We start from the raw sequence: 12181 nt of genomic DNA on the forward strand, positions 1-12181 counted from the left end.
AAGTTTAGTTTCTTTGTCAGGGTGGCTAGCACCAAATATTTTTGCTCAACGTCATCTAGAACAATTTTCATTCCCAACTGAGGTCACCAAGATCAGGTTCAACGTGAACATTTTGTTGTCATTTACTTTGTATACCATTGTATGGATGAAAATCTCTTCTTTTGTGTTATTCATAGAAAGAAAGTCATACAGGTTTGGAACAACATGAGGTTGAGTCAATGGCAATGATAAAATTATCATCTTTGGATGAACTCTCCCTTTAAGCAGCAGTTGATCACATGAGCAATTCCTCAAGGGTTCACAGATCCGCTAAATAGCTTCCCAGTCATGAGCAGGTGTTGGAGGCAGTGAGAGTTTGGCTGAATGGAACATCTGAAGCCTCTGCGTCACGTGAGGTGAAGGAAGGCTGTCGAGAGTGTCCAGTCAGGGTTGGAGGCCAGGGGACTCTTGGATACAGGAAGTCTGTGAAAGCTTTCAGGATGGAGCTGTCAGCTGATCCCTCAAGGGAAAGAAAGAGGATGCTGGCAGGTGTGTGAGTGTGTTTGTGTAGCATATCATCTCGACTGTAGCAATGACGTCGTGAAGGTCTGTTTTTGAGATAAAAAAAACCTTCAGTTCTGAGCGAAAGTGCAGCTGTGAACTTTGCACTGAGCCATGCAAATTAATGTGTGTGTGTGCACAGATCAACTCAGGAACATCTCTGTTTTGTCTCAACACTAGTAGCGTTGAACTTTTGAGAATAGGATGTGAGACATGCATGCCTTTGGATAAGCATGCTGTGTACTGACAGTGGGCCTTTCTCTCAGACAGACACTATAGGATGGACCTGTGGGTCTGAGCCAAATGGTACACAGGGAATTTCTTTTTCTTTTTTTTTGCAATATAATTTCCTGACTACAGCCCTTTAGAACGAGGATTCAGATGGCTGATCTTTAACCTTCCTTTCCTCTTAACTGTCACCTGGTTTGGCCACCAATCAATCGGTCAGTATCCCAACCAATGGGACAATCTGTGAAAACTCCAATTTGAAAGAAGTAAAACAACTTGTCATTTGGGCACTGGTGCTTTTTATAGTGCTGATACGATTGAAGAAAATGCAAAAATAAATATATCATATATCAAATATAATTTCATTTGAAGCAGGGTTATTATCGTTATCATTATTATCAGAACTACATCTAAAACTAAAACATATATATACTGTATATTATTTGAAATTAACATTTAGCCTACTGAAATAAAATATTTTTTTATTTTAATTTAATTTTCTAGTTTATTATTAAAATTAAAATGAAAACAAAATATAACAAATAACATCTTATTCAAAATCTATAATAGTGATACAAAAATCTAATAATATTTGAAGTCTCAAAAGAACTGACGTGCCTCTTTGCAATGAACTCTCACACAGGAGACTGCTTGTTTTGAAGGTTTTCAGGTCTGGTGCTTCAGTAGCAGTATGTGTGTGAGTGTGTGTGTGTGTGTGCGTGCGTGCGTGCATTTGTGTGTGTGTAGGTGTGTGTGTGTGTGTGTGTGTGTGTGTTTTTGTGTGGTTATAGGAGGGCAGGTTATTTCCGGCCTCTCCTATTCTCTCCTGTAATAATGGTGTTTAGGAACATGAGCAGACAGGAAAGGCAGATACAGAGTGGAAGAATGGAGGGATATCCCTTTACCCGGTTCCCTCCTTTTCCCTTTGGACCTGGCTGGATGGAGAGATGGAGTGCTGTTCTCCTGGGCTGCTCCTATTTCTTACTGCACTCACACAAATTTATATTTGATGTACAAAAACACTAGGCCTATGACATAATTCATCTATTTTAAAAGCTTGTGTAATTACCAGACAGTTTTCATTTGTTTTGCTTTTTTAAAGATATTTGATGTTTGGTTCCATTAATGGTTCTTGCATTATTTCACCATTGCGAATGAAATACTGCACTTTACTACTAAACTAGATTTTGCTGCAGTGCTTATTCAAAGGTACCACAAGTCTGAAGTCCAGTTCCCTAACAAATTACTCAACCGCGCAAACGGTATAGTTTGATTCCTGAACAAATGACATGCACAAATCAAATTTTTTTTGTGAACCAAAAACAACACAAGTGTAGTCCAATTCCTAAATGAATGACTAATGAACATATATAAAAAAAACATATATATACATAAATATCATATACAACTTACAACTGTGACAATCAGTGTAGAATCATTGTACTTACTGACTGGTCGTTTATGAGACATGTATCTAAAGGTTCACATTACGTATTTTGTCAGTAGTATTTTACAAATATTAATGAATGAAATAAGTAAACATTTTTGTTTGTTTGGTATTATTGTTCATGCAAACAGATCTTTTGCATGATTAAAAAAAAAATGTATTTAATACCGTAATCATTTCATTATTTGGAAATGAATAGGCTTTTTTTCCCCCAAAATATTTGAAAGAATCATTAGAGGAACAGTTAAGGAAACAGAATCATTAAATGGAACACTGTAAATACCAGAATTGTTTAGTGCTTTACGTTTCCCATCTCTAGTTATCATAATCAGTCAGATGTTCCCTTATATCCTCTGGCCCTTTGAACTCTGTAAGTAGAACCTTTGGCCCTTCTAGCCTGTGTAACCCACTGGCCCTCATACCAACAGAGTTCAATCTCATCAGATCTGGCAGTGAGATTGGGGGAAATCTTGGCTGAGCTGGCTGTGTTAAGGCCCAGGCAGGCTGGGCTTTATAGCTTAAGACCCTATTTTAATTACACTTGGCTGGAAAGGAAAGTTAACACTGCTAAGTAATTGTGTTCAAGTTGACCAAGCGAGTGAGCACTTCTTGATGAATCAGAGCCATTCAATTTGGGAAGTATTCTATTTGTGGTCTATGAAGTTCTGTCTCTTGTGAATATGGTGCAATTATTTAGCATTTTCACTGAGTACTAAGCACATACTTTTTCCTTTAATGGGCCTGCTTTTGTGTTTCTGATTAGTTTGCCCTCATGTGGCCATTTTTATATGTGCGATTAAAATCTATATGGTGTTTTCGAAAAAAAAAAATACTGACTATCAACAATCAAAATGTTCTTATTTCATATTTATTTCTTTATTTAACATTCATTTGTCTTGTTGTCAGGTGCCACCAGGGATATTGGTTCTGCTTTGACCCGAATGTGCATGCGACACCGCAGCATCGAGGCCAAACTACGCCACTTCACCAAGTGAGTGATCGACCCATACATGGCGTGATTACTTTCATGCCTTGCTCCCCGTCAGTCAGACGGCACAGACAGGATTTTATGTCTGTGCCAGACATTGATTTTCCACTGCGGAGATAAGCAAATATTCATGGATCAATCAGACTGCTCTAAGGCTTTTATGTGTTGTCTTCAGAGAGACCGAATTAGTTCACCGCTCACACATTTCAAATGCTGACCTTAAAGGAAAAGTTTACCCAATCTCATACTCACCCTCATTTCATTCCAAACTACTCATGTGATTTTCTTTATTCTGTGGAACACAAAAGGAAAAAATCTTCACACTGCTCCTTTCCATAATTTCTATTCATACAGGAACCATATAGTTGTTTCATTTTTTTTTTGTGGTAAAAACTGTATATGTGTATATACACCACAGGTCAAAATTTTAAGTAATTGACATTTTTATGTTTTTGGAAGAACTCATAAATGCTGCGTTTATTCAATAATCTAATACACTAAAAAAGTAATTTTGCAAAATATTATTACAATTTTAAGGAACTGTTTTCTGTTTTAGTATAGTTTAAAATGTAATTTGTTTCTATGATGGAATTTCAGCTGCCATTACTCTAGTCTTCAGTGTTATTAATCATTCTAATATGCTGATTTGATGCTCAAGAGACACTTTTTATTACCAGTGTTGAAAACAGTTTTTGCTTTATACACTATCATTCAAATTTTGGGTTGAGTTATTTCTGTTTCAAATAAATTCTGTTCTTTTGAACTTTCAATTCATCAAAGAATCCTGAAAAAAAGTTTAATGGTTTCTGCAAAAATAATAAGCTGTAAAATCACAATAAATATAAACCATTATTAATAGTTTAGCACCAAATTATGCTTTGCGAAAACAGAAAAAAATACATTTTAAACTATTAAAACCATCTTTCTAAATTGTAATATTATTTCACAATATTACAGTTTTTGCTGTATTTTTGATCATATAAATGCAGCCTTGAGCATAAGAGACTTTTTTTCCCAAAAACATTTAAAAAGTGTAATTATTCCAAATTTGACCAGTAGTACAATCATTATTCATATATATATTTCCAATATAAACATAGAGCTTCATTTTTTTGTTTGTTTTTCTTTAAAATATACTGTGATGGTGGATGGTCATTTTGAATACTATATTATTTTCTATTATTCCATTTTTGAATATTTTGCATATTTACATTTTTAATTTATACTCAGTGCTCTAATGGAAAAAATGATTGCCCCACTCCAAGACAAGATAGAAGAGTGGAAGAAAACAGCTGCCCTGCTTGATAAAGACCATGCCAAAGGTGGGACTTACTCATCATAGTTGTTGATATGCAAACCTGTTTATACTCAATGCACTACTAACGTCTGTGAATTTACACCTTCTTTCTGTTCACCAGAGTACAAGCGCTCTAGGCAGGAGATCAAGAAGAAATCATCTGACACAATAAAGCTGCAGAAGAAAGCCAGAAAAGGTTGGTCTTTTTATTCTCTCTGTCAGTGCAATGATTTCCCCTCTCGCTGATACTCTCTCTGTGCATTATTTTCAGAGTACTAATGCATCTGGTATGTTAAATTATTCGTGAAATTGTGTCGTGCTGGTACCTTTTCTAACTCAACCACCTCTCTTGCGTGCTTACTTTCTCTGATGCCAAGATTAATTAGGTTAAAGATTATAAAGTTGGGTTAAAAGGTCACGGTAACCCTATTGAATCAGATGATGGTGATCAGTATACTGTACCATCATCTAGTGGAGGATTGATTTTAGAGGGCTAGGTCACCCAAAAATAAATATTCTGTCAATATTTACTCATTCTCATGTTGTTTCAAACCTGTATGACTTCCTTTCTTCTGTGGAACATAAAATAAGTTATTTTCAAGAATGTTGAGGTTGGAAAATGTATAATTATCAATATCAAACATGTTGTGGGGCAACAGACTTGCTTGCAAATTTCTTCATGGCAATGCTATTTTTCTCTCTGTCTTTCATACTGTGATTGGCTTGGCTTCTGTTTATAAACGGTAGAACTACCAGGTATGTATTCAGGCAGTTCCATCATAGTTCATCACATTTAGCATGACTAACATTGATTTCATTTCATCTGAGGCGTTTCGGGTGTGTTTTAATGAGAATGTTTCTCATTGTGTCCTCTTCAAACACAAAATTCCATTGTTCGCAAAGCGTGCTCATCTCATTGTCATTCTTTGCATCAGACATAATAAGAATCTGTGTTGGGAAATCACAACGCACAATCATGCAATATTTTCTGTGTGTTAGATTCATAGCATCAACTCATTTCTTCATTATACGGTCATGAAGGTTTCCTTGCATGAAGCCTGACAATGCCTGGTTGCTGTTTTGACATCATCCACCCTAATTTCTCTTTGGTTGTCCTGACCCATGGGACATTTGTCTTGACATCTACATCCAATATTTCTTGGGTTAAAAATGTGAAAATTCAGTACATCTCAGCATTCACTACTGTTCAAAAGTTTGGGGCCTGTATAATTTATTAATGTTTTTGAATGAATTAACTTATACTCACCAAGGCTTTATTTGATCAAAAATTGCTGTTTAAAAAAACTGTTTGCCTTAATATATTTAAAAATAATTTATTCCTGTGACGGTAAAGCTGAATTTTCACATGATCCTTCAGAAATCATTCTTACATGATGATTTGGTGCTCTAGAAACATTATTATTAATGCTGTAAACAGTTATGCTGTTTAATGTTTTATGGAAATCATGATACATTTTTTTTCAGGATTTTATGATGAATAAAAAAGTTCAAAAGAACACCCATTAAAAGTCTCCTTGCTGAATAAAATCGTACTCACCCCAAGTTTTAAAGAGTAGTGTTATTTTCTTTTCATGTATTGTTCATTCACACACTGCTTAATTGCCTCTCACAGTCTCTCTCTTTCTCTTCGTCTCAGGTCGAGGAGGACTGCAGCCACAGCTGGACAGTGCCATGCAGGATGTGAGTGACATGTACCTTCTGATGGAGGAGACTGAGAAGCAGGCTGTGCGCCGAGCACTCCTGGAGGAAAGGGGGCGCTACTGCACCTTTATCAGCTTCCTGCAGCCTATAGTGGTGAGAATGAAAGACTATGGGTCTGAAGTTACTTCTAGATAATATATAAGAAAAAAAAAATTACTTGTAAAACAATTTTTTATTAAAATATCCATTTTATGTATTTATGGAAAAAACCATCAAGTGACAACATGCCCCGCTTTCCCCATGTATGTATTTGAATGAAAGAAAGGAGTGCTTACTGCTATTTACAATAAAGTGGCATTAACCTCTTTCCACAGATCGGTGAAATTGGCATGCTGGGAGAGGCCACTCACCTCCAGGCCATTATTGATGACCTCACTGTGTTGACAACTGACCCACATAAACTCCCAGAGGCCAGTGAACAGGTGCTTAAATGCATATATGAAAATCATTTAACAAACAAACATACTTAAATAACAATAAAAATATATTATTTTTGATTTCCACCAGGTGATTTTGGATCTGAAGGGGTCTGACTATAACTGGTCCTACCAGACTCCACCTTCTTCTCCCAGTAGTGTTGGATCTAGGAAGAGCAGTCTTTGCAGGTGCTTGTCTTATCCTTTTTTATCACAATTTTGCATCAGTTCTAAATAACTACTATTTTATAATGAGATTATTAAGCCATATGTAGTTTCAACTATTCTCGGTTGCATTTGGGTATTCTTATTTGGTTATTTGCTGGTTTTGAGAGTAACACTAATGATTTCCTTGTGTTCCTCTCAGTTTGGTGCATCTGCCCCCAGGTGGCGCTCATCGCCTGAGCAGCGTCTCCTCTCATGATTCTGGATTTGTCTCTCAGGATGCCAATGTACACTCCAAACCTCCCTCCCCCATGCCCTCGGACATCACTAGCCAGGTCTTTACCGGTTGTTTTGGTTTTGTCTGGTTCGTTTAATGCTTATTTCCAAGTCCATTTCACTGACCTATCTTTAACTATCTTTGGTAAACAGAAGTCATCCAGTTCTGCGTCCTCAGAGGCTTCAGAAACCTGTCAGTCAGTCAGTGAGTGCGGCTCTCCCATAATAGTAAGTATTCATTTCAGTCAGGAAATCTCAGTAATAAATTATTCAACTTAATACTCTTACATAACTTTCATGATTGAGCTCTATTACATGTACTTATGTTGCCATCAGTTCTTTCTTTTTCATAATCTGCACTTAAGTTATCATATTTCTTTGATTTAACACTCAAGCACAATGTCCATATATTTGAGTTCAATAAAATTGCATTAGAATTTAGTTCCTAATGGATAATTGTTTTTTTCCATTGCTAAGTAGAATTCCAAGGGGTAATCCTTTATATCTATGTTGTGCATAAAAGGGTTAATTTAAATGATTTTGTCTATTATTACTCTGTTATTTGGTGTGGGGTATTCACTGAAGCTTGTGTGATGTTTTCTGAGTTTGATTGGGCCATCCTGTCATTCCGTTTCCACAGTTCGGCTCATCCTTTGCTACCTTTCGCCCTGCTCACTGTTTTAATGACTCCATCAGGCCTCACTCTTACATACTTCCTGTGTCCCCTTCCTATAACCAATCCCCAGGATCACACTCCCCTTCACCCATATCAAAGACTCCTTACTGGAAGGTTTGTTTTTCATTTTGACCATTGGTCAGCCTTTATTTACTTTATTATATTCTGTTACAAAACATTATTAGTTTTAATTTGTTTGTTTTTATCTCATCCCATTTCATATATTTATCATCCGCTTTTCACTATTAACCAACATCCTCAAGTCTGTTTTTTTTTTTTTTTTTTTTTTAAATAAAATACTAAATAAGCAGGTCCTGTCCTTTTCTGACTATATTTCCATGACCTTAAAAGAAAAAAAAATCCTATTGCAGCAGGACTGGTCAAAGGCAGGTCAATATGAGCAGACGGCTGTAACCGGGCAGCACAGGACTGAGGCTGCAGAGCCCTCTAGTGGAGTGGGAGGAAATGGGATAATTCACCCCGAGTATCCTTATAGGCTAGCAAGAATGAATTCTAAAGACATCACTGCAAAGGTATTGAGATTTTATATATATATATATATATATATATATATATATATATATATATATATATATAATTGCAAATGTTCATAATTGTATTATTTTATTTGAATTTAATTATTATAAATACTACCAGTCAAAGGTTTGGAATAATTCAGATTTCATTTTAATGACTACATTCATTTGATTTAAAATACAGGAAAACAGTAATAGTCTAAAATGGGATTACAATTTAAAATAGCTTTTTCCAATTTAAATATAATTTAAAATATAATTTATCCATGTGATGACAAAGCAGAATTGGTGGCAGCCATTACTCCTGTCTTCAGTGTCACATGATTCTTCAGAAATCATACTAATACGCTGATTTGGTGCCTAGTTATGATCAGTTATTAAAAATCATTAATAATATGCTTATTTTACTTATTAGAAATATTGGAAATATCGTTAAAATATTAATGTTAAAAATATAAATGTTAATAATAAGAAATATTTCTTAAGCAGCAAATCAGCAGAATAATTTCTGACACAGAACACTGGAGTAATGATGCTGAAAAATTTGTATTATCATCACAGGAATAAATGACATCTTAAAATGTGTAAAAAGAGAACAGTTAACTTAAATTGTACTCAAATTATAAAGTATTACTGTTTTAACTGTATTTATGCAGGGCATAAGATTTTTTGTATTTTTTATTTTTTTGTATTTAAACCAGATTTTTGACTGGTAGTGTACACACATATCTATTATTTTCTCTCTTTTTGTCTTAGCATGGTAAGCCGATGTCGTCCGCTGCTAGTGAGCTCGCTATGGTTCTGACTCGTGGGCTTAGTATAGAACAGCAGCAGAAGAGCAGCTGTGACTCTCTGCAGTACTCCAGTGGATACAGCACACAAAACACGACACCATCATGTTCAGAGGACACTATCCCTTCACAGGGTAATATACACACACACACATAAACATGTTAAATACAGGTGCACATTACATACAGCATTTATATCACTTGTTCATTTCATTCAGAGAAAAATACATATATACACAATGCAAAAATTTCCAACAGGCTCTTTTTCAAAAACTAGCTGAAACTAAACAACAAAAGTGACTGGACTGCTATACAAACTCCATACAGCTTACAAATAATACTTCTCACTGGAAGCGAATGGTCGACTCAACACGAAACAATACTCTAATAAAAATAAAATGCGTAACACGCAAATAATGTAATAATTAAAACTCAAATAAACAATTTAAATACGGTATATTTAACTATATCTTTCAGTATGAATGAACTATAAGTACACTACCTTTTTAAAGTTTGGAATCAGTAAGAATATTTATTATTAAAAGAAATGCATACTTTTATTTAGCAAGGATGCATTAAATGGATCAAAAGGAACGGCAAAGAAATGTATAATATTACAAAAGATTTCTATAATATTATAAATGCTGTTATTTTGGGCTTAATTTGGAAGAAAATGTTATTGGAATACTAGAATGGTTTCTGTGACACTGAAGACTTGAGTAATGGCTGCTCAATATTCAGCTTTGCCAACATACTGTAGGAATAAACATGTGAAAATAAATTTGAATAGAAAGCAGTTATTTTAAATTGTAAAATTATTTCGTTTCGTTTTATTTCATTTTACTGTATTTTTGACCAGACATTCAAAAATCTTACCAAACCCATCAGCAGTGTACACAGCAACATTTCTCTTGTTAATTTGCCAAGTTTATCTTAATGCATTATGGGGATGATACATTGAACATCTGCTTTAGAATTACAAGGTATCTTATCTTCTGGGACAGTTGTTGGGGATTGTGATGCCTTAAAATTCTGCCTTAATAGGAATCTCACTATGTTTTTAAACATAGCCACATTTATAAAACTATTAGCATTTTAATAAGACACCTAAAACACACACACAAATGCAATCCACTGCATGAAGGCCGAGAGAGTTGAGTAATATCTTCTCTTCCCATTTTCTCTTTTGCAGGATCTGAATACGATTGTTATTCCATGAATGGCGACGCTGATAACGACGCACAGACAGACTTCGACAAGTCCTGTACCGTCCCTCGTCATAGCAATCTGGCTCAGAATTACCGCCGTATGATCCAGACCAAGCGGCCCGCCAGCACCGCAGGGCTGCATGGAGCACTGGCTGCCCAGGGAGCCCCAACAACCAATGGCAAAGGACGAGGAAGTGCTGTCATAACTTCAGGAACAGCCACCATTCGTAGAACCCCTTCATCTAAAACAAACGTGAGACGCACTCCATCCAGTGGGGGTCCGATCCCTATAAGACCGCCTATCATCCCTGTAAAGACTCCGACCGTCCCAGACTCACCTGGATTCCCCAGCCCTCCTCCTGAGCACAATGGAAGTGAGGAAAACTTGTACAATGACGAATCGTTAGAAATTCTGAACTACAAAGCTTCTCCCAAGCGAATGAGTCTGCCAACGTGGGGAGCTGGTGGTGGAAGTGGCTACGCTCAGCAGACTGGAGCTGCGGGATTCACTTCAGAAGAAGAACAGATGCTTGCTGCCAATCGCCATAGTCTTGTGGAGAAGATTGGAGAGCTGGTCGCTAATGCTCATGCTCTCGGTGAAGGCCAGTTCCCTTTTCCCGAGGACCCTCAGGCCAGCCAGGGGCACCTTCAAGAGCAAGGGCATGAGCAGGACGGAGGAGACATGTTGAAGACCATCCGTAGAGGAGTGCGTCTTAGAAAAGTGACCTGCAATGACAGATCAGGACCAAGGATTTTGCGATAGTTTAAAATTGCTTCTCTTGCCAAGTCTATTGCTACAGACTCTCCAAATGAAGAGGAACAATATATTATGTGAAAATATAAGATGGTGATTTTTAAAAAAAATATTCAGTGTTAAAATCTGGCATCGAACAACTAGGAGGCCAGTGTCACTGTTACATAATGAGTGCGTATGGACACTAAGCTTATCTGGACTATTATTGTTGTAGTTATATTTCCCAGATTTGGACTAATATCTCTTTGACAGGCATATTATAATTGACACATTTTGGCCTGAAGGATGAGAATGTAATTTTAAAATGTGTATTAATATACTAGTTGTGCCGCTTGTTCCTTTTTGGAGTTGCAATTTGTATTGACTATGTTCTTCATGTTACTCCTATGTAAATGTGATGTTTTTGAGACCTTTCTGTTCCCACGTGTAACTATTGTAAAAAGCCAAAGTCTTGTTCTCAACTGAAAAGCTGCATAAAACTGCTTATACCGCAGCTCAGTCTCAGATGGACCACACAATTGATTCACCGCACATGCTGTAAACTGCCAAATAAAGCACATCAGTTGTACTAGACCACAGAGTTTGTTGTTCTTGCTGAATGAATACTTGTGGATGATTTTAGAGAAGGAATCATAAGGTACATTTAGGGTTCAATTTTAGAAATGTCCAGCAGGTGGTGGAAGTTGCTTAATTTATGTAGCATATGACTATTGTCAGTCATACAATACTATGGTATATATCAAAGTACCATACTATTACCGCTTTTTTATATGCAGTGTCATGGTTATACTATGGTTTCCTTTCATGGAGCTTCGTGTCATGGAATAGAATGTAAATACAATTGAATATCATTATGAAAATCTGATTTTCTTCTGTAGAGCTGTTTACAGCTGGAATTGATTTTGTTTAATAATTTATGTAGCCTGCATTATCATTGTTAGTTTCCTGTTTATTACTATGAAGCTGCTTTGACACAATCTGTATTGTATAAAGTGCTATATATATATATATATATATATATATATATATATATATATATATATATATATATATATATATATATAGCATATTACCATAGTCCCATATGAAAATTAACCATTGTTTTACTGTAGTAAAAGTGTAGTAACCATATAGTTT

At 35.8% G+C, this 12181-nt stretch overlaps 1 protein-coding gene and 1 long non-coding RNA gene across 4 annotated transcripts in view; one reads left to right on the forward strand and one right to left on the reverse strand.

Moving 5' to 3' along the window:
• The window catches only part of mtss1la (MTSS I-BAR domain containing 2a), a 33288-nt gene extending 21671 nt beyond the window's left edge, over positions 1 to 11617 (forward strand). The window contains exons 4-15 of one of the 3 annotated variants that reach the window (XM_059506697.1): positions 3122 to 3206; positions 4434 to 4525; positions 4622 to 4696; positions 6158 to 6315; positions 6537 to 6644; positions 6730 to 6827; positions 7006 to 7138; positions 7233 to 7307; positions 7720 to 7869; positions 8130 to 8288; positions 9048 to 9216; positions 10275 to 11617. In XM_059506697.1, coding sequence (XP_059362680.1) covers positions 3122 to 3206; positions 4434 to 4525; positions 4622 to 4696; positions 6158 to 6315; positions 6537 to 6644; positions 6730 to 6827; positions 7006 to 7138; positions 7233 to 7307; positions 7720 to 7869; positions 8130 to 8288; positions 9048 to 9216; positions 10275 to 11053 — 2081 coding nt within the window. In that variant the 3' untranslated portion in view covers positions 11054 to 11617. Of the gene's footprint in view, positions 1 to 3121; positions 3207 to 4433; positions 4526 to 4621; positions 4697 to 6157; positions 6316 to 6536; positions 6645 to 6729; positions 6828 to 7005; positions 7139 to 7232; positions 7308 to 7719; positions 7870 to 8126; positions 8289 to 9047; positions 9217 to 10274 lie in introns of all 3 variants that reach the window. The other 2 variants (XM_059506696.1, XM_059506698.1) reach the window with 2 other exon arrangements.
• Positions 3068 to 6222, reverse strand: LOC132101619 (uncharacterized). The gene is made up of 3 exons (XR_009423196.1): positions 6059 to 6222; positions 3456 to 3495; positions 3068 to 3311 (listed from the first exon to the last, which is right to left on the reverse strand). It is a non-coding gene; the product is annotated as an uncharacterized LOC132101619 (long non-coding RNA).
• Positions 11618 to 12181: the final 564 nt, after the last annotated feature.

Source organism: Carassius carassius, chromosome 23 (assembly GCF_963082965.1).
Source record: "Carassius carassius chromosome 23, fCarCar2.1, whole genome shotgun sequence".
In the NCBI taxonomy this organism is placed as follows: domain Eukaryota; kingdom Metazoa; phylum Chordata; class Actinopteri; order Cypriniformes; family Cyprinidae; genus Carassius; species Carassius carassius.